At 37.9% G+C, this 27862-nt stretch overlaps 1 protein-coding gene across 2 annotated transcripts in view; it reads left to right on the top strand.

Moving 5' to 3' along the window:
* Positions 1 to 6: 6 nt before the first annotated feature.
* Positions 7 to 27862, top strand: part of SNX14 (sorting nexin 14) — a 57628-nt gene continuing 29772 nt past the window's right edge. Inside the window, exons 1-15 of one of the 2 annotated variants that reach the window (XM_010565731.1) lie at positions 7 to 104; positions 226 to 346; positions 1175 to 1251; positions 1364 to 1442; positions 9275 to 9318; positions 14655 to 14742; positions 18873 to 18957; positions 21236 to 21392; positions 21706 to 21781; positions 22599 to 22643; positions 22736 to 22816; positions 22961 to 23075; positions 24995 to 25150; positions 25437 to 25561; positions 26660 to 26718. In XM_010565731.1, the coding sequence (XP_010564033.1) occupies positions 242 to 346; positions 1175 to 1251; positions 1364 to 1442; positions 9275 to 9318; positions 14655 to 14742; positions 18873 to 18957; positions 21236 to 21392; positions 21706 to 21781; positions 22599 to 22643; positions 22736 to 22816; positions 22961 to 23075; positions 24995 to 25150; positions 25437 to 25561; positions 26660 to 26718 (1292 nt within the window). In that variant the 5' untranslated portion in view covers positions 7 to 104; positions 226 to 241. Of the gene's footprint in view, positions 105 to 225; positions 347 to 1174; positions 1252 to 1363; positions 1443 to 9274; positions 9319 to 14654; positions 14743 to 18872; positions 18958 to 21235; positions 21393 to 21705; positions 21782 to 22598; positions 22644 to 22735; positions 22817 to 22960; positions 23076 to 24994; positions 25151 to 25436; positions 25562 to 26659; positions 26719 to 27862 lie in introns of those variants that run through there. The other variant, XM_010565733.1, reaches the window with a different exon arrangement.

A 27862-nucleotide genomic window follows, 5' to 3' on the forward strand; every position in this document is an offset into this window, starting at 1 on the left:
CAGCGGGCGCGGGGGGCCGAGGTGCTGCGGGAGACCTGCCGGCAGTACCCGCTCTTCTGCTGCCTCCTCCTGGGGCTGGGAGCCGCCACCCTCCTCCTCAACCGGTAAGCGCGCCCGGTCCGGAGGGCTGGGGCCCGGGCCCGGGCCCGGGCCCGGGCCCGGCCCGGTGTGAGCGCTGGTACCTTGTCACGCAGTAATCTTCCCGTCCTCTCTATTTATCTAAAGGTATCTGCACGTTTTAATGATCTTCTGGTCGTTTGTGGCCGGCGTAGTCACCTTCTACTGCTCGCTGGGGCCGGATTCCCTCTTGCCCAATATTCTTTTTACAATAAAATACAAGCCCAAGGTAAACGCGACTGTTAACCTTCTTGCGCTTTCTTTAGATTTGGTAAGAATTTATGCCGGGTGGCGATTCTTGTGTAATTCTAGCTGCTCTCAACAGCACTACACCTCCGCGCAGCTCACGTCCGCCAACTGATAGACGTTTTGTAGCAAATGTACAATGATTAAGACTTTGGATTCTTCATACGTTTCTGCATAGTCCTGTCGAATCCACGTGTGGCTGTAAAACCCATTGTTGGGAGTGTTCACAGGTGTTATTTTCTGCTTCACTCATTTTTCGCTTTTGGCATTTGAGTAGCAAGCAGTTGAGATATGACGTAGTTGTATTCTCTTTTATCAAGGCTTTTTCTTTTCTAAAGATGCTTTTCCTTTGGCAAGGCAGCGCTAAGTCTTCTTTGCTGATTGCAGTCAAACTTCTTTAAGTGGTGATGCATTTCAAAGAAAAAACACATTCCCAAATGAAATTGCCGTTTTCTAACTTAAAATGGTTTAATGGTAGAATTTCGTTGGACTGAAAACGTTATAGTTGCAATAGTCCAGGGCGATGAGTAAAGCAAGTTTTGTGGAGAAACCAGCTGGCCTGTTAGTAGACTAACTGATGTATGGGGAGCTGACTGGAGATGTTTTAGTGGAAGCGATTTTTCTGTTCTGTTCAGTTGTTTCTCACGCCATGCCTTGTTATGTTGTTTTCCTGCTGAGAGAACAACTTTGTCTCTATGCTGTTCAGTTCTCTGCAATTGCATATTCTAAAAAAGAAATTTGTGAATGTATCATTATATTAAGAGGGTCATCATTTTGAAGAATGTAAACTTGTCCAAAAATCTTCTCTTAGCAGTTAGAATTGCCGGAGCTATTTCCCCACGGTCACAGTTGTGCTGTATGTGGCAAGGTCAAATGCAGGAGACACAGGTAAATTAAATACATGGCACGAGTAAGCTTAGTATTTCTGACATTTTGCACATAGCAGTAGGAAGTGTTCAATTAAATATTGTCACATCAACTTTTCCATGCTCTCCTACAGACCTACTTTGCTTCTGGAGAACTATCAGCCATGGCTGGATCTGAAAGTGCCTTCCAAGGTTGATGCATCGCTCTCGGAGGTAATTGCTGCTTCATTTCTTTAGTACTTTGAAATTCAGCGAGTTTTTATTACATATCTCTTAGACCTATTGCTTCTGGTTCAGTAGATAGTTCAGATGTACTTCATACATATGCTGACTTGTTCCTGTAAAAGTCAAATCAAAAGAATATATGCTGGGAGCAGAGAGGTGAGATGGCCTAGTTGTTAACACAGATGTGACTGTTCCTGTAGTAGTGTGTCTAGAACATAGAAGAAACATCTATGTAAATTGGGAAGTATATAAGAAAGAACAGTTACAATTGAACATGTCTGATTCTTGAAAAGTTAAAGATTTCAGCCTGCTTAGTTCATTGAAGTGGAGGTTAAGAGGTTATTTGCCCCAGCTACAAAATTTCTGTAATGAAGATGGTAATGTGATGGTAGCTATTTAAAATCATCAGACAAACCTGTAGCAAAATTTGTCTAAAAAAGAGATTAGTGGATTTACTCAAAAAAAAGACTAGCATAAATACCTGTTTTTTAATAGGACTGTAAATCAGGAATTTTGTTTTGTTCTTTTCTCTTTAAAAAAAGAACAATTGTCCAAAGAACAATTTTTCTTTGGGTTTGTTTTTTTTACCTCGATTGGTAATTGATGAAGTATATTGGCAGCTAAACAGATAATATTTTGTGCTTTTTTAAAGCTAGGAAAATACGCAGGCACGTATGTAGCTTAATCTCCATTTATTTAGAATTCCAACTTTGGAGTTGTATGGTAGGAGGATGAACAATTGGCATGTCAGAAGTGAGAAAATTCTTGCGTGTCAGCTCTCACAATTAACAACATGGTGTATGAATTCAAAGCTGCGTGCATTTACGGTATAAGCTAACACTTTAATTCAGCTGTGTGTGATGGTGTCCTGGGCATGGCCTACAGCAAAAGGATGAAAACCTCAACGGAAGGGAGGGATGGACAGTTGAGGAATGTTCTTAAAAAAACCACAGATAACAACATGTTGACTTCCTTTGGTTTAATGTAGTGACTTCCTGTGCAATTGAAGAAGCAAGCATTTGTTATTTTAAAATTACTTTATTAATTTTTTTAATAAGTTGGGGCTCAAGTGTATTAAAATAATAATATTTGCGAATATCATTTCAGTAGGCTTATTTTTTTAAACCTCTTGTTTTAATAATAGAATGTAAAATAAATGCTTCTGTGCGTGTAATACTTTTAGGAGTTTGGGTAGTAAATAGCTGTGACAGTTTACCAAAGGATATGGTAAACGCTGAAGAACTTGAAATTTTCCTGTTTAGCTTAAATGGGAATTTAGTGCTAAAAATGTTCTTTGTAGTATGTTATTCATAAGAGATATAAGTAGATACTGTAGTTATCTTCTAAGACAGATCTTTAAAATGTGTTGCTGCACTTTGGTATTTTGTATTTGATTGCTGTTGCTGTAATTCTGCTTTAACCAAAGTGGTGTGGGCTATTCTTTGCTGTTTCTTTTTGCTTCAGTGGCATGTCCCTGGCCCTGCTTTATTTAGCAGTGTAGACATGGCTTTTGTATATCTATGCCGTGTTTCTCATTCTTTTCTTTTCTTTGGGTGTTTAACTAGAGGGAAGTGCCAGACCCGAGTTCTGTGCCTCCTGGGGCAGTGAGCCAGGGTAGTTGGCTTTAGTGGCCCCAAACAAGCAGTCTGTTTCAGCCACCATTTTCACTTGTGTAGGATACTATTTGAGATGAGAAATCTCATTGCATTGTTCCCTGTTGCAACTCTTCTGTACTGGTTAAAAGGGTAGCAGGCGTTCTGCCCATGCCGTATTCCTCTTGACCATCTGCACTGGGGATGCAGCATGTAATGTGTGCCTGGAATTGGATAGCCTGCTTCGGGTTGGAAGGAGAGGCTGCTCTTATTTTCCTTTGTGGGTTAGTCCTACATTAGAGGGAGGCTGCTACAGTGAGAACTGAATTAAGATTAATGAGATTCTAAAGGAGTGCAGAGTGCAGCCTGCTTCTGAAAAGCAGATTCTTCAAATACTTGGAACAATTCCGGCATTGTATTATTCTGGATTATTTTTTTCTAGTTCTACCTTTGCAGGTTCAAGAATTTTGGAGATGTTCTCATTTCCAAACGTTTCTAATTTGATTTAGTTGTATAGTCTTTAAGCTTGTGTTTTCAAGTGCTTACAGAATAATTTAATGCATATTTAAATCAGAAGAAATCCATTTTTTTCTCACACGTATGGTTTTTTCTCTCTTGGATTGTGATGACAGTTTGTCTCACTTTTCAAATTCTTAATCCTTTGCACTCTTGTTTTAGTTATCTAGCTCTTGTACATGGTTTAGAACAACAGGAAAAACCTGTGCTTGGGCTTTCCTCCCCCCTTCATTTATGTTTATTATTGTAGCTGAACTCTAAACTATCTCAACCATGCATTTATCAATATTTGATAGTTTGGGCTGTATCCTGCACAAAAATAGCACAGTGACTTAAGTATAATTTTGTTTCCAGTTTCTAATCCATTGTGCTCTATGTTAGTTTCCCCAATGTTTTCTTTCTTTTTGAATTAGGATGTGGTATCTGTTGGTCAGTTTTATGTTGTATGTAATTTCATGTGCTACAGATTGTATAAAGGAGAATTTAATTCTGTTATTCAGTTAATGAACTCAGCTCTTTCCCTACAATCTCATTTTTGCTGTGTGAGGGATAGTTGCAAGTCAAATCTGCGGAAAGCTGCTCAGCTACTCTTGATCAGCGTCATGAAAGAAATGCCTTGGTGGATCAAGGTGCTGTCTGTTGATCTCACAAGTTTTTCTTTAATTCTTAAGTTCTCAGGTTCTTGACTTGATTATGGGACCAGAATTTTATCTCTCCTTTTTATTTTTTCTTTTCTTTTCTAAAAGTAAGAAATGAACAAATGCATGATAAGAAATCAGTTGTCTGAACGTGCTCTTTGCCAGTCCTGAACTCTTGTAGCAGCCCAGCGGCCTGCACGTGTTCTTGATGGGAATCGCTTGTTCTAACCCCAGGAAGGGGTCTCAGCTATCTACTTGTACCATCTTTTAAGGCTTTTAAAATTGTCTTTGTGGCTTACTTATCAAATCCTTGCTCCTTTCCAATCTAATTTGGCCTGGTAGTTCTGACCTGCTACTGAATCATTAATCACTCAGCTCTACAGTTCCTCTTCCTGACAACTGGGGTCTATTCTATGGCAGTCTGCAGAAAGCTTGTCTCAGCAGCAAGGTCTGACTAGCTTGCAGTGTTGCAGTGCATGCTAGAAAATAATTGTTGTTTTTTCTTCAGCTGCTGCTTGTATTGCTACCTGCTGCATTTGATTTTACACTTGTAATCTCTTTCCAGTTCAAAACTGCTCACACGTAGTCAAACCAGTCATTTTGCAAAATGCTTGAAAAATAGGTAGGCTTTAAATGAAATGACTCATAATTTGTATTTAAAACTGGAGAATAATACTTTACAGACAAGGAAATTGCTTGTCATTAGCTGTCATTCTTTGAGATGTCCTATCTGTTTTATTGGCACGTGTGCGTAGTGTGAGCAATTGAGCTTGAATAATATCATTGATGTTGCTGGAATGGAAGTGGGTACACATGTCCTGCTTTCCTAGTGCTTTATGAAAGTGCAGTGGATGATGTGACAGGTTTTTTTCTGACTTACAGAATCACACTAATACAGCCTGGAAGGCTCACAGGGTTCACGGGAAAGCTGTATAGACTGTATGCTTTGAACTCCAGTAACTGGCAGTCAGTCGCTTATTATTCCTGGAGTGCTTATATTTTGCAGTATGGATGATTTCACACTGTAGCTCTCTTTTAGCTTCAGTACAGCACCTTGGTGCTGTAAGAAGACCTGGGGAACTACAGGCCACTCAGTCTTGCCTCTGTGCCCAGCGAGATCATGGAGCAGATCTTCCTAGAAAGTATACTAAGGCACATGAAAAATAAGGAGGTGATTGGTGACAGCCAGTGTGACTTCACTAAGAGCAAATCGTGCCTGACAAATTTCTTGGCTTTCTACGATGGGCTTACAGCATTAGCAGATAAGGGAAAGAGCAACTGACGTCATCTACCTGGACTTGTGCAAAGCATTTGACACCGTCCTGCGTGACATCCTTGTCTCTAAATTGGAGAGACGTGGATTTGATGGATGAACCACTCGGTGGACAAGGAATTGGCTGGATGGTCGCACTCAGAAGAATTCCAGTCAACAGCTTGATGTCCAAGTGGAGAGCGGTGATGAATGGCGTTCCTCAGGGGTCAGTATTGGGACCAGTGCTGTTTAACATCTGTCAGTGACGGACAGTGGGACAGAGTGCACCCTCAGCAAGTTTGCTGATGATACCAAGCTGTGTGGTGCGGTCAACACGCTGGAGGGAAGGGATGCCATCCAGAGGGTCCTTGGCAGGCTTGAGAGGTCGGCCTGTGCAAACCTCATGAAGTTCAACAAGGCCAAGTGCAAGGTCCAGCACCTGGGTCTGGGCAATCCCAAGCACAAAGACAGGCTGGGTGATGGGTGGATTGAGAGCAGCCCTGCCGAGAAGGACTTGGGGGTGTTGGTTGATGAGAAGCTCAACTTGATCCTGCAATATGCGTTTGCAGCCCAGACCGCCAGCCATATCCTGGGCTGCATCAAGAAAAGCATGACCAGCAGGTCGAGGGAGGGGATTCTCCCCCTCTACTCCACTCTCATGAGACCCCACCTGGAGTACGCGTTCAGCTCTGGGGCCCCCAGCATAAGAAGTACATGGACCTGTTGGTGCAAGTCCAGAGGAGGGCCACAAAGATGATCAGAGGGTTAGAGCGTGTCCCCTCTGAGGACAGGCTGAGAGCTGGGGTTGTTCAGCCTGGAGAAGAGAATGCTCCAGGGAGACCTTATAGTAGCCTTCTAGTACCTAAAGGGGGCCTGCAGGAAAAATGGGGAGGGACTTTTTATCAGGCAGTGTATTGACAGGATGAGGGGTAATAGTTTTAAACTGAAAGATGGTAGATTTAGATTAGATATTAGGAAGAAAGTCTTTACTGTGAGGGTGGTGAGGCACTGGACCAGGTTGCCCAGAGGTTGTGGATGCCCCGTCCCTGGCAGTGTCCAAGGCCAGGTTGGATGGGGCTTTGAGCAACCTGGTCCAGTGGAAGGGGTCCCTGCCCATGGCAGGGGGTTGGAACTAGGTGGTCTTTAAGGTGCCTTCTAACCCAAACCATTCCGTGATTCTATGATCTGATGAACTGAAATTGCAGTGACACAGGGACTGAAAGCCTGATGGATAGGCTTTCAGTTCCAAAGTAGTAGTCATGGATGAAGAAAGCTCTTTCAAGAGGAGTGCATTGTAGTCCCTTTGAGTACGCTCCCTTGTGCTTGAAGGCTGTCCAAGCGCACTTTCCCTTCCAAGCAGAAGATGATCTGCTGTCTTGTGCTCTTGCTTGGGATGCACATAGCAAAAGTGGAGGAAGAAAGAAAAGGGATCCTTTAATAGATATATGCACAGTGTGGATTTTTCTGCTGGCCTTTGGTTTTGAGAAGCACTTTTTTGAAAGAGTCTGCAGTTTGAGCCCCGAAAGAGGTTTATTTTGTTAGAAACTCTTCGTGAACAAAAATAATGCTGCAGTACCTGTGAGACTGAGATTTCTATGGAGTAACTTGGTGGTTTATATACTGGCAGTGCTAGGCATCAGGGAAATTGTTTTGAGTAGTCTGACGTATTGCTCTTAAGGCCAATGGTCTGTGTTTGCAGACTGGAACTGGATGTGATCTTCCTCCTGTTGTCTGAAGATAAACTTCCAAAGAAGCTTCTGTGGGATTTTTTGATCTCTTCTGGACTGGGAAGTAAAGCATCTGTTGTCATCTCCCCCCAACCTTCCACCACACTTTTAATGGAAGTACGAGATCTGGAGGGGTGGGACACAAAATTTAGCTTACCCATCCATCATCAACACACGATCATATTACAACTTCAGGATCTATTACTGCTGTAGCACATAGGGGTAGGAGCAAAGACATTGATGACTTTGTATGGTCCATAACACAGACATCTAAAGTTACCCCAAACTGGAGAACATTCCTTCAGAGAGATGGTGAAGGAACAAAATTTCTCCTTCATCCTTAAAAACAAAGGGGCAAAAATCACTGAAATGGAACAATTACAAAAGAGAGAGTGTCTTATCAAATTTGAGTAGGTGATACTCTTAGTAGTGAAAACAGAAAAGAGTATTCATCAACTGCTCAAGTCTGAAGAATTGAGAGGAGTTAAAAAGGCCATCATGTGCATTTTACTCAGTGTGCTTTTATAATCATGAGTGGAGCAGAGGCATGTAGTGCCCTAAAGATAGTATAGATTCAGGAAGTCTTGAATTCTTGCAGTGTATGCAGCATGAATGGGTGCAGCAGCAAATCTTGTAAGAAGAATAGTACTTATTCTCGTAAGTGACACTTGTATATCAGCTGTTACATTCAGCTTTGCTTTCAGACTTTACATTTTTCTTTGAACACCGTGGCTTCTTTTGCAAAACCTTTCCTTCTATAGAATATGGCACAGCAGCCTCACGTAGCAACACAAGTATTCTGTCTTCCTACCCTAATCAGCATTGATGCTGCTGGGAACGCACTGATCTTTAAAGCAATGATTCAAATTAAGGGATAGGTTGTGACAGGAGAAGGCAGTACAGAGTATATCTTGGGGTTATAGTGAAGGAGAAATCTCAAGAAAATTTCATCCTTCCTTCTCCTTCCTCATGATTTTTTTTTTTTTTCTTGGCACAGTCTGGCATTTCCCCTTCCCTTCGGAAGTCTTCTTTTTGCTAACCATGGTGCAAGGACTGTAGCATTAACTTGAAACTTCTGTGTGGGTGTAAGGAGAGGTGTCAAAGCTGCAGTCCGGCTAGCAGGACGCCTTGTGTATATGGTGGTGGCAACCCGCTGATTGCACAGGGTCTGTCACCTCCTCTGCCTCAATTCCTTCTGTGACATTGAAAGCCAAGCTGAACCGGGATGTGCCTATGGCATGGCTGCAACAGCACTGGTTCTTCCTGATTAACCTAGGTTTTCTGGTGTGGAAAAGACAACCACAGACTTGACCTGTGAGGAACAGGTTTGATGGAAAGGGTGGAAAAGATTCTCCCACAGAGATCTATTCAGGTGGGATATACAGGGGCTACGGAACAGGAGGGAGAAGGCCATGAGGATACATGTAGGACAAGGACTTTGGGAAGCGCTCTGGTTGCGACTTCAGGAGATGGCTGGACCACAAGACGGGCTTTGTTGAAAGCTGTGGTGCAGGATGTGGAGAAAGCAGAATGGCTTTCCTAGGAGTTGCTTTTTAGGATTCTTCTTTTCCTTTCTTTGTAAGTGGCGAGCATACAGAATTGACTGTCCTACTTTGAGGGGGGGGAGAGCTGGAAAAGGTAGAGGTTTGGATGGTTTGAATGAAAAGGATAGGGATGTGTAGAAGTGTAGGATGGGTAACTGTGCCTGTGTGATACTCTGCACTACATCAGAAAAGAACGGGGACTGATCTGAAAAGTTAGGGAAGGGCTGTTTGAGGTAAGATTACATTTTTCATAGCATTCGCCTAACAGTGGCCACAGCGCTGTGCTTATGTTGTCGATAGTACTAGTGGCAGCTATTTCACATTGATATCTGATGAAACCATCGATTTGTTGGTATTTGCCCAAAGTACCGAGTATTATGCAAAATGATTGATCTGTCAATAGGATTGCAATGTACACATTTGTATGTTGAAGTTCTATGATGTATGAATTATGTTCTATGAGTTTTGGAAGGTGTTTGTGTGTTTAACTCTTCTAACAGGGATTTGTGGTAAACTTTATTTAGTAATGCAGCTGTCTTTGTTCTGCGCAGGTGCTTGAGTTGGTGCTGGAAAACTTTATTTATCCATGGTACAGGTACGAGCTTTACCTAAAAGTTACTATTTTTGAATATCATAAATATTTGTCAAACTGTTTAAGAAATAGTCACCTGAAAATAAACATTTCTATTTCTTTAGTAAAAACATACTTTTAAGTGCTACAGTTTCATCGTTTTATTGTCACTTAGCAGAGTAGAACAGAGTTTTTAATAATTTAGGCATGATAGAGGTGGTTCTGAAATTTGTATTTCATCCTAAAACCACTTCTAGATTATTCATTTTTATATGTTAATTTTCTAATAACTCTTACTTAGAAATACATTTGGCTTCATTAAAACCTACGTGAAAACTCAAAAATCCCCAGAAATTTATTTCCAGATTAGAGGCATACTGATCTTGCATACTGCTTTTTAAAAAAATAAATCACTTTATAGTTTTTTAAAACCAAAAATTATACTTTTAATTAATATAGAAAAGGTATTTTGAATATACGTTGTGGCCACCTTGCAGAACGTCTGGTGATTTGCTGAGTTTTAAGGCTGTGAGTGCTAAGTTGAATAGAGTAGTACTATGTAAATAACTTTAAAATAGCATATAAAGGAAAGACTATGGCTAATTCTTTTTTCTGCTTTTTTGCCTTGTATCTTTATATATTAATTAGTGCTTCAGAGTACTTTGTAAGAAGGTACTAAAAATAGTTTTAATTCATCATGCTGGCATTAATGTGTTAGAACAACATTTTGCCTCAGTTCTGCTTTTGACTTTTTCATTGGATGGAAATGTTCAGTTTTATGCTAAAAGAAATGTATACTTTTTTCTTTTACTCCACACTGTTTGTTTTCTGTCTCTCTGGGATCTAAAACTTTCTGGGCAGACTTCTTTGCCTGATTGGTTTTTAATTGTGGCCAGTACCTGCATGTCTCGCGTCTATCTTTGTGTGATGAATACGCTGAAGTATAAAACCTAACTGCTTATGCGAACAGCAGAGGGAGCTGTAGCACCGTGTATTGTGAACGGTCAAGTTGGAAAACTCAAGGTTTTTAACTTTCAAATGCAGAGAACTAGAGCATGTGCCATTGAGCTGTTTGATAAAGTGACGAATATAAGGGAACCATCTTCTGTATGTCATAATTTGAAGTTAGGTAGGATTTTTTGGCTGGTGGAAGATGTCTTCAATGTCTTTGTTTTGAACTGACAAGGAAACTTGGATTCCACATATTACTTGCATCTCTGACACCCAAGACAGTGGAATTCTGGAACACATCATATGGTGGTGATAGTAATAATGTGTAATTAGAAGTGCAGTGGAAAATATACTTGGTGTGGAGCCAGTCAGCCTAAATTCTGCTACATCTTGCCCGCTAGTGAGCTGTGTGGATGTTCTGCACTGTCTTTAGTTTTACGTGGCTGCACCTCCGCCTTTTGAACTAGCTCCATAAATTCACACCATGCTGATCAGACCTAACAAGCTTTCCATGAACCTGAAGTACGGGGAGTTCAGTGAGCTATAGCGCAGTGAATATCTGAGTAACTCTGCAGGAAGCAACTCAGTCCTGGAAGTCTTACTGGTTTCAGCTTAACAGTAGTAATGTCAGATCAGGTCTCATTCCCTCTAGACATTCAGGTGTTTCTGTGCTTTCCAGTATTTCTAGCAACAGTCATGCAGGGAGGCCTGAACTGTGTGCCTGCGTGCAGCCGTTTGAGGTCTGTCGTGTAGAGCATATTAGTTCTGACTTTTCCTACCTAGGTGTACCTGCACTGTTTGCATAGTTCAGCTCACCCTCGAGAAAGGACTCTTGCATTCATGAAATGTTTTTTCTGAGCTAAGAAACCTCACTGACTCTGGATAATTCTTCACAGAGCCAAATCAGAAGCCTTTGCATCCAGACTATCCTTGTTTAGCAGTGTGCGTAACCACCAGCAGGCAATTCAGACTTGCCAGACTAGGTTGGTGAAACAGTTTGCTGCCTTCCCTTGCAGAAAAGTCTGGGCATAATTCCTTATGCTAGCTGCCCCCCCCTTCAAGTGAATGGAATTTCTGCAGAAGCTACCTCTCTTTTTTTGTTTGTTTTTTTTTTTTTTTTTTTTTTTTTTTTTTTTTTTTTTTTAATTTAATTGTATTTTGTTTTATTTTAATTTTTTTTGTGCCCTGCCAGCTGATGCTGTCTTGCAGCACCTTGCACACTGGACATTAGAGAGATAACATGATATATCTCACTCAGAAGCCTGGGAAGTATAACGCTTATCAGAAATGTATGTTGCAAGATAAAATCATGCATTTATTGCTCAGGAAATAAAGTGCTATAAGCAGGGAAAAGCTGTGTTTTATGTTTGTTTCATTAATAAACTGTGTAAGAATTTGTAATATTTTATTAGCATGTTAAAATTTAGAGGCAAACATCCCTAAACTTGGATTGGTTTAGGGGAATGAAGATTAGTACTTAAAATCCAGTGAACTCTACTGAAATAGGTAGTTATACCTATGTGCATTTTTTTATTTGGTATTTTTCAAAGTATTTATACTGGTTATATTTAAATATTTGTGTTTTAAGAATTTTTTCAACTATATTCGAAGAATAGAGCATAGTTGTAAGTAATCCAAGTTCGTAGAGCTATGAAACACTGCTCCGAGTCTATTGCTGATGGTGTACGCTGTACAATAAACCTATATAATATCTTGCTTATATGAGCCTCATTTTAAATAAGAGAGTTTAAAAGTTGAATGAGTCACTCTGTTTACTGCATTTTTTTGGTCATTAATGCTACTGCAACTCCAATTCTCTCAGATTAGATTAGAATCCAGTAATTACCACATTTTTGTGATACATTACCGTGAAAACATTTTTCTTTGATAGTGACTAAAACTAGTGTTTTCACATATGGAGCTGCTTCTATTTTAAATGCAAGTAATGCAAGAAAAATTCAGGATTTCTGTTGAGTTACAAACCATAGCTTTACAGTTTTATCAGCTTGCAATTTATTTTCTACATGTTTTTGATAGGAGTTAGCCAAATTTCATAAGAGTAATTGACACATGGAGAAAAAAAATCACTTTGGTATTTGTATATGGTTTTCATTTATCAGTAGATCCCGTAAGGCTTTTCTGCAATAGCAGTTGGGTGTATCTCTTTTGAGACATTGGACTCAGTAAGTGTTTACAATTAACAGACTGAGCCTTTTTCTTTTAGCAAATCTCTCCGTTACACTGACAGTTGTGTTTTTAACTTTTTCCTCAAATTCTGGGAAGATGCAGCCAATTTCTAAGATGTTTCCAAGCAAGTTATTTGGACCTTCCACTGTGTCACTAGAGATTTGAGATTTTACGTGGTTTTGATGTTTTTTTTCACCCATCTTCAGTATGCTGGTGGTTAAAAGAATGTCTCTGCAAACCTATGGCGCATTGTGAAAGTACGTGGCATAAAGTCATGTCCAAGTAGAATTAGCCAAGATACTGGTTATCCAAGTGTCCATAAATTAACAACTCCTTGGTCCAAATGACTTCATGTATCTTGTTGTCTGTCAAATACTGGTAATACAGTCATACAATTTGTTTGCTAATCCCTTGGCTGCTTTTGATAGCGTGGGTATTTGCTAACCATATTGCTTCCAGAATGTCAGCTGCTGATCTTAAAACAAACCAAACCTTCCCCTACAGTATTCTTATCTGCATATGATTAGCTGTTAGAGGATGGTTGTATTCCTTATGCCAGGCTGCTTTCTTTAAGGTGCTTTTTCATGCAATTAGTTGCATACTTTGACAGTCAGGTCACTAGTATCTGTACCCAGCAGTTCATCTTCAACATGCGTTTGAATGCTATATAACCCAGGCTAACATTGCTTTAAAAAATGGGATGCTGAATAATGTAAAATGATGTTATAGGCATAAAATTTTTATTTTTCAACTGTGCTGTTGTTGCTTGTACTGAATTTTTTTTTTTAATGCAAATAATATTTGTATTTACTACATATGCAAACTCCTTTATCATTGCAAACTGTGATGATTTTTATGTATGGTCATTAGCTAAAGCAGAATGTAACTTTCTTTGTTGTATCATTACTCAGCTATTATAATGCAGTTTTACCAATATCTTTAGTCATAACCTAATGTCCATATGTGCTTAAATGCAAGTAGACTTTTTATTCTTTCTGTTGCATTTTGTGGAATGCTGTTATCATGGTCTCTTTTTCCACTCAGTTTAGTTGCAGTTTCTGCATCTAAGACTTGATGTGTTTCCCATTTTCATTTGGTTTCCCAAAAAAGACATGGAGTTAGGTATTTTTCTTCCTGAATCAACTCAAGTATTTTTACCATGGTTTTTCACTGAAAATACTTTATTGCAGCAGGTGGAAACTGGCAAGCCAGATAAAAAGTTTAGATGATATTTAGACATAGTGATTTGGGAACCTGTTTAACTTCTCCTTTATTTCTTTGTTTCCAAGCAGAAACCACGTTAAATAATTTAAATTCTGTTCCAAGTAGCAATAGGTTGAGGTTCTTGTTTTGTTTTCTTTGTAATTGATGGTTTCACATTTCATGCTACACCAAAAGTAGTTCAACTTTTTAAAAAAGTAAGTTCCATCATTTGTCAGTTTCCTGTGCTATGCTTTCTTTTCTCTTCTAGGAAATGGTAACCTCTATTTAGGCCAGAAATAGGCCCAATTTTATGTTTAGAAGAGAGAATATTATTGTATTAAATGGCATCTAAGTATTAGAACTTGTTGAGAAAATACCAGTGAAAGTTTTCTATTGGAAAAGCCTGAGCTGAAATACAAGGGATGTACCTATTTCATTAAAAGCTGCATGAGAAACTACCAATTTTATAATAAAACTTAAACAAAAGAGGTTAACAAAGCCAGATTTGTACTAAAACAGAACAAAATTATTTGAAATCTTGGAGTATAGAATATCTTGTAGTATGCAATATGGAAAATCCAATTTTGACTAGCTTAACTGGGGTATGTGCTTGCAGTACTCTTGTTCCAAAGGCTTTGCCGATATTAATTCAGTTTCACTTCATGCCACTGAACTAGGAAACATTCACATGTTGGAAACTAAGTTAGATTTTACTTGATCAAAATCATGCAGACAGTATATTAGAGCAGGAATTGGTACATAATTCCAATTTACTGACATATTTCTTAAGCCATTGTTGTGTGCACAAACGTAGTGGGAATGGTGTGTATTTTGCTTGAGAAGAAGACTGCTTACTCTCTGCCCACACTTGGTAGCTTTCATTTCAGTTAATACCAGTTGAAGTCTCACTGTTGAATGTTCTTATTCCAGCTTTTAGTAGTACCAAATATATTGTGGTTGGATTAATATAAATGTATTTTATTCTGTTTTCTTACATGACGTACTTTACAACACTGCAGAAATATTACTGATGATGAATCCTCAGTGGATGAACTGAGAGGCACGCTGCGGTTTTTTGCATCTGTATTAGTTCGGAGAATTCACAAGGTAAGGTGACTTAAAGGTATCAATGTTGGTTTTCCACCAGGAATAACTGATACTTATTTGTAGTGAGTTCTTCAATTTTTTTTAAAATGGTGATTCCAAAATAAGTCTTACAGCAAGTATAGGCAGCTTCCATCTAAGTTTCTTCTTTGCATTATCTGTTCCCTCCTTCTGGAGCTTATTCCATTCCTGGTTATAAACCATCTTTGAAGATTCATCATTCAAGTGTTCAGCATCAGGTTGGACATGGCTTTGAGCAACCTGATGTAGTGAAAGATGTCCCTGCCCATGGCAGGGGGTTGGACTAGGTGATCTTTGAAGGTCCCCTGCAACCCAAAGTATTCTATAATTCTTGCAAATGATTATATTTTTTTTACACCAGTGCAAGACATTATTAAAACCTTGGGATGATCTTTTAGTTGTCTTTTAGTGACTTAATCCAAGTGAAAACAGTTTTGAGAATTACTGAAAAAGAACTATAAGAAAATGGTTAGCAGTGTAGCTGTATCATAGCTTCTGCTTGCTTGACTTTTAAATGCAGACAAGGTCCTTGCATTGTCTATAAAGAATAGACTGTCATTTAAGAACTAAACCAGGTATCATTCTTACATTAATGTAGTTCTTAAGAAACATTCTGAAGGCTAAAATTTTTTATTTGCTGTGTTTACTATACTAGCACAGATACTCTCTTCTCTGGTAAAGTGCTTCAAGCCTGTTTTACAGGAATTGCTTCCAACTTTCTGGCTGTTCTAAGCAGGAAGAGTTGCTAACTCAGTTTTCAGATTTATTCAGTGCTGGCCCCTCTGTTGGAGCAACTACCATAAATGTGTTTCTTTTTTCCCCTCTTTAGTAACAGCAATATTTCTTGAGCTACAAGTGGTACATGTACTCTGTCATGCCTGATTCTGTCCTTGTAATATATCAAATCCAGATGACTTTCTTGTTTACTCTAACTCAAGCATCTTGCTTTTTAAAATGAATATGGGGGAAGATTAGGAAATGTCTGTGTAGCACAGACATTATATGGAGGTGTGAAAGTGGAGTAAATCTTACAAAGTGAAAATCTAGAGCAAGGTCTTAAAATTTAATTTGGAGTTGTAATACATGCAGGTGTCAGTTGCATTGTTTGTAGATCCATTGTTGATTCAGAAAATGATGATGTCTCCTCTATTGATCATGTAATAAGGTATTAATCATGTTAGATCAGCTATAGCATCTTTAAGTAGAGTGTTAATTTACTATATCTGTCTTTGACAGTAATGAAGTAAATGTAGTATCTTCAATTCCGTGTATCTGGGTAGACAGTACATGCAACAAAAACTCAAGACATGTACAAGTATTAAGCACTGTCAGGGGAACTACAAAATAAAGGTCATCACAGAAATGCATTTCTCTTTACAAATGTTTAGATTTATTTGTATCCATCCTACAGAATAGTATGATTTATTTTGTCTCCTTGTGTGAAGTGGTACAGATATCTCAAGCAAAATGATACTCATAGTAACTTTGGGTTTTGGAACAAAATTGAAATTTGGCATGCTCGGCCATGCAGGAGAGCATGGTGTTTCATGCTATACTATATTTTTCAGATCATACTTTTTTTTCTGCTGAACAAGTGTTTCTTTGTGTGCACACACCCACATACAGATTCAAACAGCTTCAATTAATAGCTGTGATGCATATACTACTGAAAATGTTGTGTGTAGAAATCAGAGTTGATGTGCAAGTTGCAAATAAAATACCAACTTTTTGCCATTTTAGGAATCCTAGCTTAAAGCTTCAGTATTTTGCTGAAAAGAGTTATGACAGAATGTTTTATAGCCTTTCAGCTCTGGTAAAGTGTCCTTTATAACCTCATTTGAGGAGCAACTCATCACTGATTGCGAAATAAAATAGTCTTATACCTTTGCCAAACAGCTGTAATTTGATTTGGATTTATTATTAAATGCTTGAAAGCAATAGTTCTAGCTAATAGAGATAAAATTTTTAAATTCAAGAACTACTATGTGTAAGAAAAAACAGACTGTTTTTTTCCTTTTTTTTAGGTTATATTTGTATACTTTTTTTGCCAAAGAATCTTCTGCTTTTGAATTGAGACTTAAAACTACGAATTGCTTCAGTGAAAAGAATTCCTTTGTTTTCTGTTTAAGGCTGCCTAGGTGGATTTTTTTGAGGCATGGTTTTTGAGCACTTCAGGCCAGTCAGCTCTTATATATATGCTGAAATACTTCTCTCTCTCTCTCTGCCCTGCTCCGCATTTTCTTTGTTGTGGCCATTTCTGGGTTGGTTATGGGTTTTCAAGGGAAAGTGGAGGGTTTTCCTTTGTGTGGTGTGGTGTAGCTAGCCCTGCATCTGGTTGAAATTTCTGTCAAAAGTCGATAGTGTCTGCTCCAGTGTCAATAACAGTTTGCTTGCTGTGCTTTTTGACTTACCTCTGCAGGAATAAACACTCCCCTATCCCTACATTGCATAGGAAACTCTTGATTTATTGAAATTACTGTTGAAATGTGAGTCCCAAAGGACAAGGTTTTCCATTGATGAGCAGAAGCTCCTACTTTCTTGCTTGTAAATAGGAGTTGACCTTAATTCAGTTAGTTATTTTGAGGCAGTTCTAGTCAATTGTACTAGCTTGTCTGCGCTGGCCAGGTCAGGTCATAGCTGTGCACCTCAAATATTACTGGGGAGGGTGCAGGAATACATGCTATTCTCCTTGTACAAATGAATGAAAAAAAACAGCTTTTCTCTCAGCTCTGGTGGCCTTTGCAATTACACTGTCTCTTTCTTTGTCTGGCAAGAAGCACTTTTATGCTTCTGTTTCATTACTTAAGGTCTTTATTTGACTTAGTATTGAGGAGGGACAAACTCCATTAGGAAAGAAACTTGTTCAGAAGTCTTAAATTTTGAACATTTGAAACTCTATGTTTCTGCTACTCTGAGACGTCTTTTGCTCTTGCTTAAAATAAAGGGCATGCAAAGTGTAAATCAGTTTCTAGAGACATTTCTGTGGAAACTACTGCAGCTTATAAAGAAGAATGCCTTGAAACTGCAGAGGCTGGGGACTGACTGGCTGGGGAGAGAAGCTCTGCTGCAAAGGGCCTGGCCCCATGGAAGATAGTAAGCTGAATACGAGCCAGCAGTGTGTACTGGCGGCAAAGAACGCCAACAGTAGAGCCAGTCTATAAAGGAAAGTGATTATCTGCCTTTACTTGATGCTCTTTAGACAGCAGCTAGAATACTGCATCCAGTTCTGGGCTTCCCATTACAAAAGAGACACTGATAGAGTGGGGCAAGTTCAACCAGGGGGCCACCAAGATGGTTGGGCCTGGAGCATTTGACCTGTGAGGAGGTGACTGTCTTCATCTCAGGAGGTTTTCAGCACCGGGGTGGTTGCAGCCCTGAGCACCCTAATCAGAGCCTGCTTTGAGCAGGAGGTTGGACTAAGACATCCTGAGGTCCATTTGTGCCTGAATCGTTCTATAATTCTCCTTTCATTTTCATAGCCATCAAGGAAAGTATAAACGTAGGAATCTAATGTAATCCTTGATTAAATCATACATGCTTTTTGTTCGTCTTATGATCACCTGATATCGTTGTTGGCACTAACGGTTGTCTTGACTCAGTAACTCAAACTTTCTTTTGGTTCTGCCATCACCTGAGCTGTGACATTTTTTCTGCATATATATAGAGAGGAGGGTTTTGCTTTGCTTTTAGTCCTTGTGGACATGATTGCTGAGGATTAAGGTACACAAGTACTAGAAGCAGAGCGTAGTTAACTTGCTTTTGTTGATGGTCAAATCTTCATGTAAAACTAGGCTTCATACACTGTGACTTGGAAATCAAGCTACATTACTATAATTATTGCAATGGAAGAATCATAATGGGAACAGGTTGCCAATAAATGTGTTAACAGTATTGTTTATGGCATTTAGTTCTACATGATGTTATATGCTTTACCCAGAAGAACGAGCATACTGTCAGTTCATCTGGAGAATTCATGGGTTGTTTCTTAAGGGTTCATTTTATGGTTAGAATGGGGATGTATAAGCAAATCAGTATGTTTGATAGTTGTCTGTAATAAATTTGGGGAAAAAAACCTAGAACAATTCTGTTTTCATTTTAAAACTGTTCTTTAGGTGGATATTCCAACTGTTGTAACAAAGAAAATGCTTAAGGCAGCAATGAAACACATCGAAGTGATAGCCAAGGCCAGGCAAAAAGGTAATGTAAAGACTTGATATGTTGTCAGTTTCAAGGGGCAAGTATAAATGTTTCTTTTTTGTTTGTTTTTATTTTTTACTTTGTTTGTTACTATATTTGCTAAATAGTTTCATCCTCACTTCCTTCTCTTTTAAAAAAAAAAAAAAGCGATCCTTTTCCATTTTTCGTCTGGAGGTTGCAAAGACAAATAGGGGAAAAATTACATTACAAATAATCTCTGAGTTTTGATTTTCATTTCCCCATGTTAAAATACTAAATTTCTTTGTATAGTAAACAGGAATGTGGTTTTTGTCTATTCAGAGCAATCAGGATCATTTAGCAATGCTTCTTGAAGTTTTTCCTCTGTATTCCAGATGAGCAGTTATAAATGAAAGGATTTGCATGTCCATGCACTGTACTGTAACTGTAACTCTTATAGCTAGAATGATTTCACATCTGCACACTAACATGAGCAGTTAGTGGAGTTCAATATGTTGAAAAGTTAGGTTTATGTTCATAAGCCATGGAGGGACTTTGAGCAGTAGCGTATTTAATTATTATCCAAATAAATATATCTTCATGAGCCTAATGTAAAAATTATATTAAAACTGCATATTGAAGGAATATTCAGAAAATAGAACACATGGTGTTGGAAAATAGTTATCTTTATTTTTTTCACTGGCTGTGTTCCACAATGCTATATCTACTAAATATGGTTTCATTCAGCGTTTAAGCATAGATGTTTACTTTCACTGGAGTCATGAACTTTCCTCCCTTCCCTCAAAACATCTGCTTCATATTCATAAATAGATGCCATTGGTCCTGTGAGTAGTGGATATGAATATCATGAATAATGAGGCATAGTGTGATCACGTTAGATGTTTTTCATGGCACAACAACAATTTCAAGATACTAGATTATCTTGCGGTGCTGTTTATGCCAAATTTCCTGTGTCCTTTGATTTCTACTAAGGAGTTGGAAACAGTTTTCTTTAGCAAAAAAGAACTGGATTTTAAATGTATGGCATTGAAAATATAGCTGTTTTCTTCAGTGTTTTAAAGTAAAAGACTTGTTCCCTGAGGGCAGATATGTGAAGTAGCAGCTGAAAATGACTTTTAGTAGCGCTTCCTAGTAAATGTTGCTAAACCAGCCACCTGTAATACATGGTTCAGAGGCAGCTTTCGGGCCTTGCTTTGGTTGCTCGTTGAGCCTAGCCTTTTCTGTTTGTCTATTTTCTACATCCTTTTTCAGATGATTGCTTTAGGAGGCATTTCCTTTTCCCCTACTCTTCTCACCCTTATGTCTCTTAGTAATTCCTCACTATTTGCACAGACACCTCCATGATTCGTTCATTACCTGTCCTTGCCAGAGAGCGCATTCCTCCTCTCTGCTTTTAGTGACACCAGCTAGGCAGATTTATCAGGCGACATGCATTCCTGTATCCCCCCATCCCAGCTGATACCACTCATGGTTCTTGGTTGCGAAGGACAAGCTAGCAGGCTTCTGTACTAAATTCAGTGTGCTGGAAACAAGCTTTAACCTTCTAGATAACAGGTATGTATTAGGTACCTGACCTGTGCATGGTGTGGTTCTTGGCATGAGGCTGTGCCAGATTGCTAGTGCAGCTAGGTGTGCTTTATTACAGCTCTGTTCTTGCCTTTGAAGTGATATGAGGGAATATAACATTGTTGCTTCTTATTAATATGTATAGTTTTTAATCTGATAAAGCAATTATTCTTTCAGCTCCATACAGCTACTTGTAAGAGGCAGTGCTCTTGCAGATCCGCATGCTGGTTTTGGTTTTGGTTTTGGTTTACGCTGTGTTTAAAATTAGTGTTCTTTCATGTTTGTTTCTAAATGTTCTAAGCAGGAAACAGATATAACAGGATTGAATAAAAGTTGGATTTAAAATTTTGTTGTAGGCAAGTCCAATAAATAGGAGGCCGTGAAGGAGGTCAGGAAAAGAGCAAGTAGAGGCAGACTTTGGGCAGTGCCGTTTTTTGGAAGAATCAAAATGTTGAGTTCTTCAATAACTATAAATGAGAAAACATTCTGGAAACCATGCAAGCTGCAATTGTTTGGTGAAGGAATTTTTATTTCAGTGTGGGGTTTTATTTTTACATAGCCAGGCTTCGAAGTCTAAGCCAAGGTTCTTTGGTAAAGTTTCTACATTGTATGCCTTTGGCAGTTGTGTATGTACTGAAAGTATTAACTTTTTAGCTCAAATGAAATGCAATCGCCTCTTATTTCACAATAAGAAAAAGCTGAAACAACTCGTAATACTGTTTTTTACTTGCAGTAAAAAATGCAGAATTTTTACAGCAAGCTGCTTTAGAAGAATATGGACCAGAACTCCATGTTGCTTTGAGAAGCCGAAGAGATGAACTTCACTACTTAAGAAAACTTACTGAACTTCTTTTTCCTTATATTTTGCCCCCAAAGTCAACAGAGTGCAGGTATAGAAATTACTTATAATTGTATTCTTTAAAGTATCTGCATACTATGTAGTACAGTAATTTTGGTGAGTGAAAGAATGAACTCCAAAGTCGTCATCCTCATCCTTCCTTCTTTTCCCTTTGCTTATGAGTTCTTTGACTGGTCTTAAAAGTAGCATGCTTAAGGTATTATTAAATACTAAAATATTTCCCAGTAAAATATAATGGCATTGGAAATTTTACTTAGAAAATTATGTAATCTAGTACTGATTCTGATTTTTCTTTTCTTTTCTTTCTTTCTTTCTTTTTCTTTTTTTTTTTTTTTCCTTTTCAGATCCCTGGCTCTTCTGATAAGAGAGATTCTGCCTGGTTCTGTTTTCCTTCCCTCAATGGATTTCTTAGCTGATCCTGTAAGACTCTGGAGCACAGGAATAATCTTAATTTATTCAGTATTACTGTTTTCCTACTAAGTATGTTGTGGTAAAGCAAATCATGCACAATGACTTACTTGCTGTGCATTTTGATGGGATAAAAGAAAAAAAATCTTGTGGCTAATGTTTTTGTTTTTTCTTTATAACTGGTTTGAGTGCTTAACTGACTGAACTGACTAAAATAAAGTATTGGCATGATCTCTTAAGAATGTATTTTTAATGAGGGACTACAATTCCTGTTAAATGGGAGAGTGCTGTGCTAGTACAAGCACCTTCAAATTGCTATAGCTACATTTAAACAAGGGCTCGATTTCTTGAACTCTAGCCTTTTTTGCAGCTGTATTGAAATAAACTCTTTTGTCCTTAATTCTGCAAATAAGAGGGCATTTATTGCTAAAGATGGAACACCGCCATCTTTGATTTTATTTATGCATGTGTTTTAATAGGCAAAATTGCAATACTTATGAAGGTATCATCTAGCTGCAAGCAGAAAGTACTGTAGCTGTGGAAGTATTAGTAGTTCATTAGATCTGCACCAACAGTAAAAATACTTTGTAGAGCTTTCCTTCACTGGGTGAAGAATGTTTCTGTGCAGATCTCTTCAGAAATTCCCTGACTTGCAAATACTTGAAGAGACTGCTGAAGGTCAATTCTCAAACGTGTTGCCAGGCTTTGATTTTCTTAAAGTATTAATATACTCACAGGTTTAAACTTGGGCATAACACAGTAGTGAAGTGATTTTTATCTAATTTTTTGAGTTTCTTTAATATTAATTTTATATTGTGTTTTCCTGCAGGACACTGTCAACCATTTGCTGCTGATCTTCATTGATGATAGTCCAGTGAGTACTGACAAAGTTAAAACAGTAGTAATTTGTTCACCCGTTAAGAAAGCTTTCTCACCCAGTTGTCTCTTGTCATTTTTTTTCTGCAGCCTGAGAAAGCAACTGAACCTACTTCTTCACTGGTTCCATTCCTTCAGAAATTTGCAGAGCCAAGAAATAAAAAACCATCTGTAAGTAAAGGCAACATTTATTTCTTTTCCTGGTTTGAATAAGTGTTTTACTTTACCTGCAGTTTTTGTTCTACAACTCTTTGCATTATTTATGTACTCACTGAAAGTTTGAAAATTGGCTGACTGCATTTTTAACCTACTAAGGTCCTGAAACTGGAGCTAAAGGAGATCAGAGATCAGCAAGACCTTTTATTTCGGTTTATGAACTTCCTGAAACAGGAAGGGGCAGTCCATGTGCTGCAGTTCTGCCTGACTGTAGGTAAGATTGCATACATGTGCTGAGGTATATTTGATGATCTTTAGAAGCTTTAAGCATTTGCACGTTGAAGTGAATATTCAAAGTCTCAAAACTAGGCAGCATTGTTAAGCAAAAGATTACCTTTCGGGATCTGTGTTCACTTATTTTAATATGTCCTGTTTCTTGAATGCTAATCTTGGCAACATTAATGTCAGTGTGGACTGTAGGTCTTAAATGTACTTCTGTTTATTGATAAAGGTTGGACATTTTAAAATAGAATATTCTTGTAAGAAAAAAGTTCTGGCCACTGATAGAAAGTACAGCTGCCTTTTTTTTTAATATGTGGTTACTAAAGTATTACTAAAATGAGCTGTTTGTCATGAAAAGCTTCTCTTGTTCTTTTTGCTTTAAAATTCTGATTTCTGTAAAGAACAGAAATGTTAACAGGAACATTAAAGGTGTTGAAACCTTCTATTCAGAAACGTGTACCTTGGCTATAAAGCATGCATTTGGGTTTACCGTTATACAAGTGTTGTTTGAAAAGTCCTCTGCTTTCCAATGATAAGGTTTTCTGTGAAGTTCCTGTAGGTTGGAGTGGTTTATTTCAAGTTTTTTGGTCAACTAGTAGTTAATTACTGGCTTATCAAAGTAATAGGGTTTTTTTGTTTTAGTGAACAAGTATTTCCATGTTATATAGGAAATAATGGGTGTGTCTTCATATCCCAAGCCCATACATACATCAGGAAGATGTGAAATTAAATTAGACAGACTTTATCTCATAAAATACTGCAGAAATCGTTAATCAGTACGTAAGGGAAATATAAATAATCTTTGCGCATACAGCTTCTTATGTGCTCATAATCCTTCCAGACATGTTGGCTTTTGTCAGAAAAACTCCTCACCAAAAAAACAACAAAGCAATTACCTTTTTAGTGCGGGTGGTACCTACAGGGGGTTCTAAGCTGACCTTTCTAGAGGTCTTTAGAACTGCTTCCTCTAGCAGAAAGGTTACTCAAACTCTGGCCCATGATCAATCTTTTTTTCTGGGTAAACGTCAGCATTTTCTTCCTTCTAAACTTCTGTTGCATTCTCATAGGTGGCAAATCTGTATATTGGCTGATAAAATAAAGAATGAGATTTAGGTCTCTCAAGTTATGGTGTCCCAAACTGTCTACTCTTGGTGGTTCTTCACTTGATAGAAATATTTTGACTAAGAAGCGCTTACTGTGGAAAATAAACCCAAAAAATCCCAGAAGGGTCTTGGTAGACTTTCTCTGAAGAAGTTTGGTTTTGTCTATTGAAAAATGAATCAAACGCTACCTTATTTTCCCTTCTTTCTGGCCAGTAGTCATGCTGTTAACGTGGTGAGCTAATAAATCAATAGGATTGCACCATAATTGTGCTGAATAGAATTTTTGTTTTTCTCAGGGGACATTCATTCTCAAGTTAGTCTGATATTAAAGACATTATTGAAAATATTATGATGGGTTGGGTCTTAGGAATGAAATAGCAGTAGAATAGGCAGATTACTGGTATAAAGGGCTGTTGGGGCTCTGTGTGTGTTTAGCATGAACTGGAAATCACACTAAAAGAAAACTACAATTTACAGTGTGGTAATTTAGGAAGAAAAAAAATCATTCTTCGGATTCATTCTTCTACCAGGAACAGCTTCATGGATTTATCCTTACTGTGATAAGGAACAATTAGTTTGGATTGCAATATATTTTTAGTAAAATTTTATGAACAAATCTGAATTATAGTTAATAAGAAAGCAGCTACCTTATTTCCTGAGATTTTGAGATGTCTTCTGTTTCTATTAATTTTAAAGTTTTACAAATTACTATATTTTCTGGAAAATGAGTCAATGTTATAGGTTGCTCAAGATGCTATTTGCTTGCCAAGGTGATCAACAAATGCATTTTCTTTCCTTTACGTCTTAGAGGAATTCAATGACCGAATTTTGCGACCAGAACTATCAGATACTGAAAAGATGTCTCTTCATGAGGAAGTACAGAAAATTTACAAAACTTATTGTTTGGATGAAAGCATTGACAAAATCAGATTTGACCCTTTTATTGTGGAAGAGATTCAAAGGAGTAAGTTTGAATTTGAAAGGAATAATTTACACTGGAAATTAAACAGCATTCTGTAATAAAGTGAAGACTTACTCATCTAAATGTGATCAATCTTTACTTTTGTCACAGTTTTAAAAATTGTTACCCCCTTGCTATATTGTGCTTAAGCCTTGTTTTGTCAGTTTATTTCTATTTTTTGTCAGACTTACAGTAGCTTGCAAAGCAGTTGTAAACTCAGACCAGAAGAGATCAAATTTTATATGCCCATATATAGAGATCTATTTATATTTATAAATTTTTTTTATAGTTGCTGAAGGTCCGTATATGGATGTTGTGAAACTTCAAACTATGAGGTGTCTTTTTGAAGCTTATGAGCATGTACTATCTCTACTTGAGAATGTGTTTACTCCTATGTTCTGTCACAGTGATGAGGTAAGTGTGAAAGATTTGAAGAGTAGTCTTAAATCAAAATTGTATTTTTTTAATTTTTTTTTTAGGATACCCTATTTACAACACTCATGTGCATGTGAAACTGAAAAATATGTCTTCATTTTCCACTTTAGTTAGCATGCCAGAGCTGGGACCAATCTCAGTAAGAAAATTGAATTTATTCTAGTTCAACACAACATCAGCAGAATAAAAAAACCCTTCATTTTTTGATGTAAAAATTTGTATATATTACTGCTTTACAAAATCCTCTCCACCCCTTCTTTTATGATTGTAAATTTGGTACAAAAATAGTCTGCGTGATAGACATAGAGCATTATTAAGAATCTCTTATTTGCTTTTTAAAATATAATGGTACTTAAATGAAGATGCAAAGGTTGTAGTTAGGTACCTTCAGCGTTATGCATTCCAGCAGTTAAAAGTCAGGTGTGTGTTTTCAGGACAGTCATTCAAAGCAGTTTAGTAGGCATTTAAGATTGTTCTATGATTGCTGTCTGAATGCAAGTTTAAAAAAAAAAAAAAAATCCCCACACTGGGTTGACAGTTGCCAAAAGCCTTCTAATAGGAAACACTTTAAACGCAAGGGTGAGTCTGAATTCTTTTCCCTTTTCGAGTTTGTATGTGTCAATCAGGTTGCATGTTAAGCTTCGTGCATTTATTTGAGGCAGAATATATTGACTTGTCCTGGGAATGGGTACTTACGTTACTTGGCGTTATTCTTAATAAAGTGTATTTCTCAAAAAGGGTATTGATGGTCATCTTGCCTGTAATAGCTATAATGCTTCAAATGCTTGATTGTTTAACAAAGAGGAGATGTGGATTTTGATGCTTAATTTTAGTTTTATTTCCATTTTGGTTTTTGCTTTTTAATTCCAAGACTATGTAAAGTAAAGTAAGTAGTCCTGGGAGCATGTATTGCAAATTTGGTCTGTCATTTTCCAGATGAACATTCTAACTGCTAGATTATGGTCATCTTGCCTCTTACTTCTGTTCTTGTTTCCTGAATTCTGCAATGTCGTTGCATAGTAGCCCTTACCTCAGTTAGTCCAGTGTTTTCTTTGATACCTTATTTGTCTGTTGTAGTACTTCAGACACCTTTTAAGAGGAGCAGAGTCACCAACACGCAATTCAAAGTTTAACAGGTAAGTATGGTAGAATTTTAAGTGTTTTTCTTTGGTTTTTAGTTAAAAGCATCAAAATGTTAAACCATAGGAATTTTGCTACTGCCTGATACTAATTGTGACTAAATTTTTAGCTCTACTTTTTTTTTTTTTAAATGGACAAATTAGATGCTAAAGGAGCAAGTAATGTTATACGAGATGTCTCTTTGCTTTGAAGTGTTTTACATTAAAGAATTTAAAAAGTGATTTAGACTTCAACATTTGAGAAGGGGGAAGGGAAAAACAAATGTACAGTGAAAATAAGGTAATGTGGAAATAAAGTGGTGATGTAATTGACTGTATATAGATAATACCATTTGGTTGGTGGAAGATCTTCTTGGATTTCAGGTCTTACAGGGATAGGTACAGCGGACCCTGTGTCTAACCAACCTGGTCATGCAATGGGAATCTCTTCTTGTTGTGACAAGGAGGATTTGCCATTTCTCCTAGGTCAAATATGTTTTCTGTCCCCCAGCTCTCCCCATTCGTTGCATAAATGTAGCATCAGAAGCCTTGTTTCTGGGTTTTGGCTATATACTTTCAGACTACCTTCAGGCTCCTTAGGGCCTGTGGAGAAGAAGAAGAGCATCTCCTGTGGTATGGATGGGTGATCTTCCGCCGTGGGGTTGGCTTGAGTAAGCTTGAGGTCTCATCATTTCTTGTCTTTCATTTTATGCTGGATGGCTCGGTCATAGATTAGCCCAACTGAATTGCTCTTATGGTGTAGCCAAAAGAAGGAAAACTTCAGTGAGACCCTCTTTAATTTGGATAGGCTTGCTTTCTTGGTATGAAATAAGATCCACAGTACTGTACGAAATGCTAGTGTTTATCATCTTAGATTATTCTTCTAGAGGAGTAACAGCAAATTATTTAACTTTTTCTGCTTTCATTAGAGATACACCTAGCAGCAGCCCTCTTGATTTGCAGCCTGCTGTGAGGTGTATTATTGTGAGATCCCTTTCTTCTCTGCTAACATTCTTTGAAAACTACGCGATCGTTCTCTTTAATATATCTCTGTTGATGACACCTATTATGTAGTCTTTATAGTTCTTGTAGATCCAGGACTCAAGCTTTGGTGTAGTGCTTTCTCAGATTGGTGCTGACAAGCTTCTGTTTCTTAGCAAAG

Source organism: Haliaeetus leucocephalus, unplaced genomic scaffold, assembly GCF_000737465.1.
Source record: "Haliaeetus leucocephalus isolate CR32 unplaced genomic scaffold, Haliaeetus_leucocephalus-4.0 Scaffold195, whole genome shotgun sequence".
NCBI classification, from domain to species: domain Eukaryota; kingdom Metazoa; phylum Chordata; class Aves; order Accipitriformes; family Accipitridae; genus Haliaeetus; species Haliaeetus leucocephalus.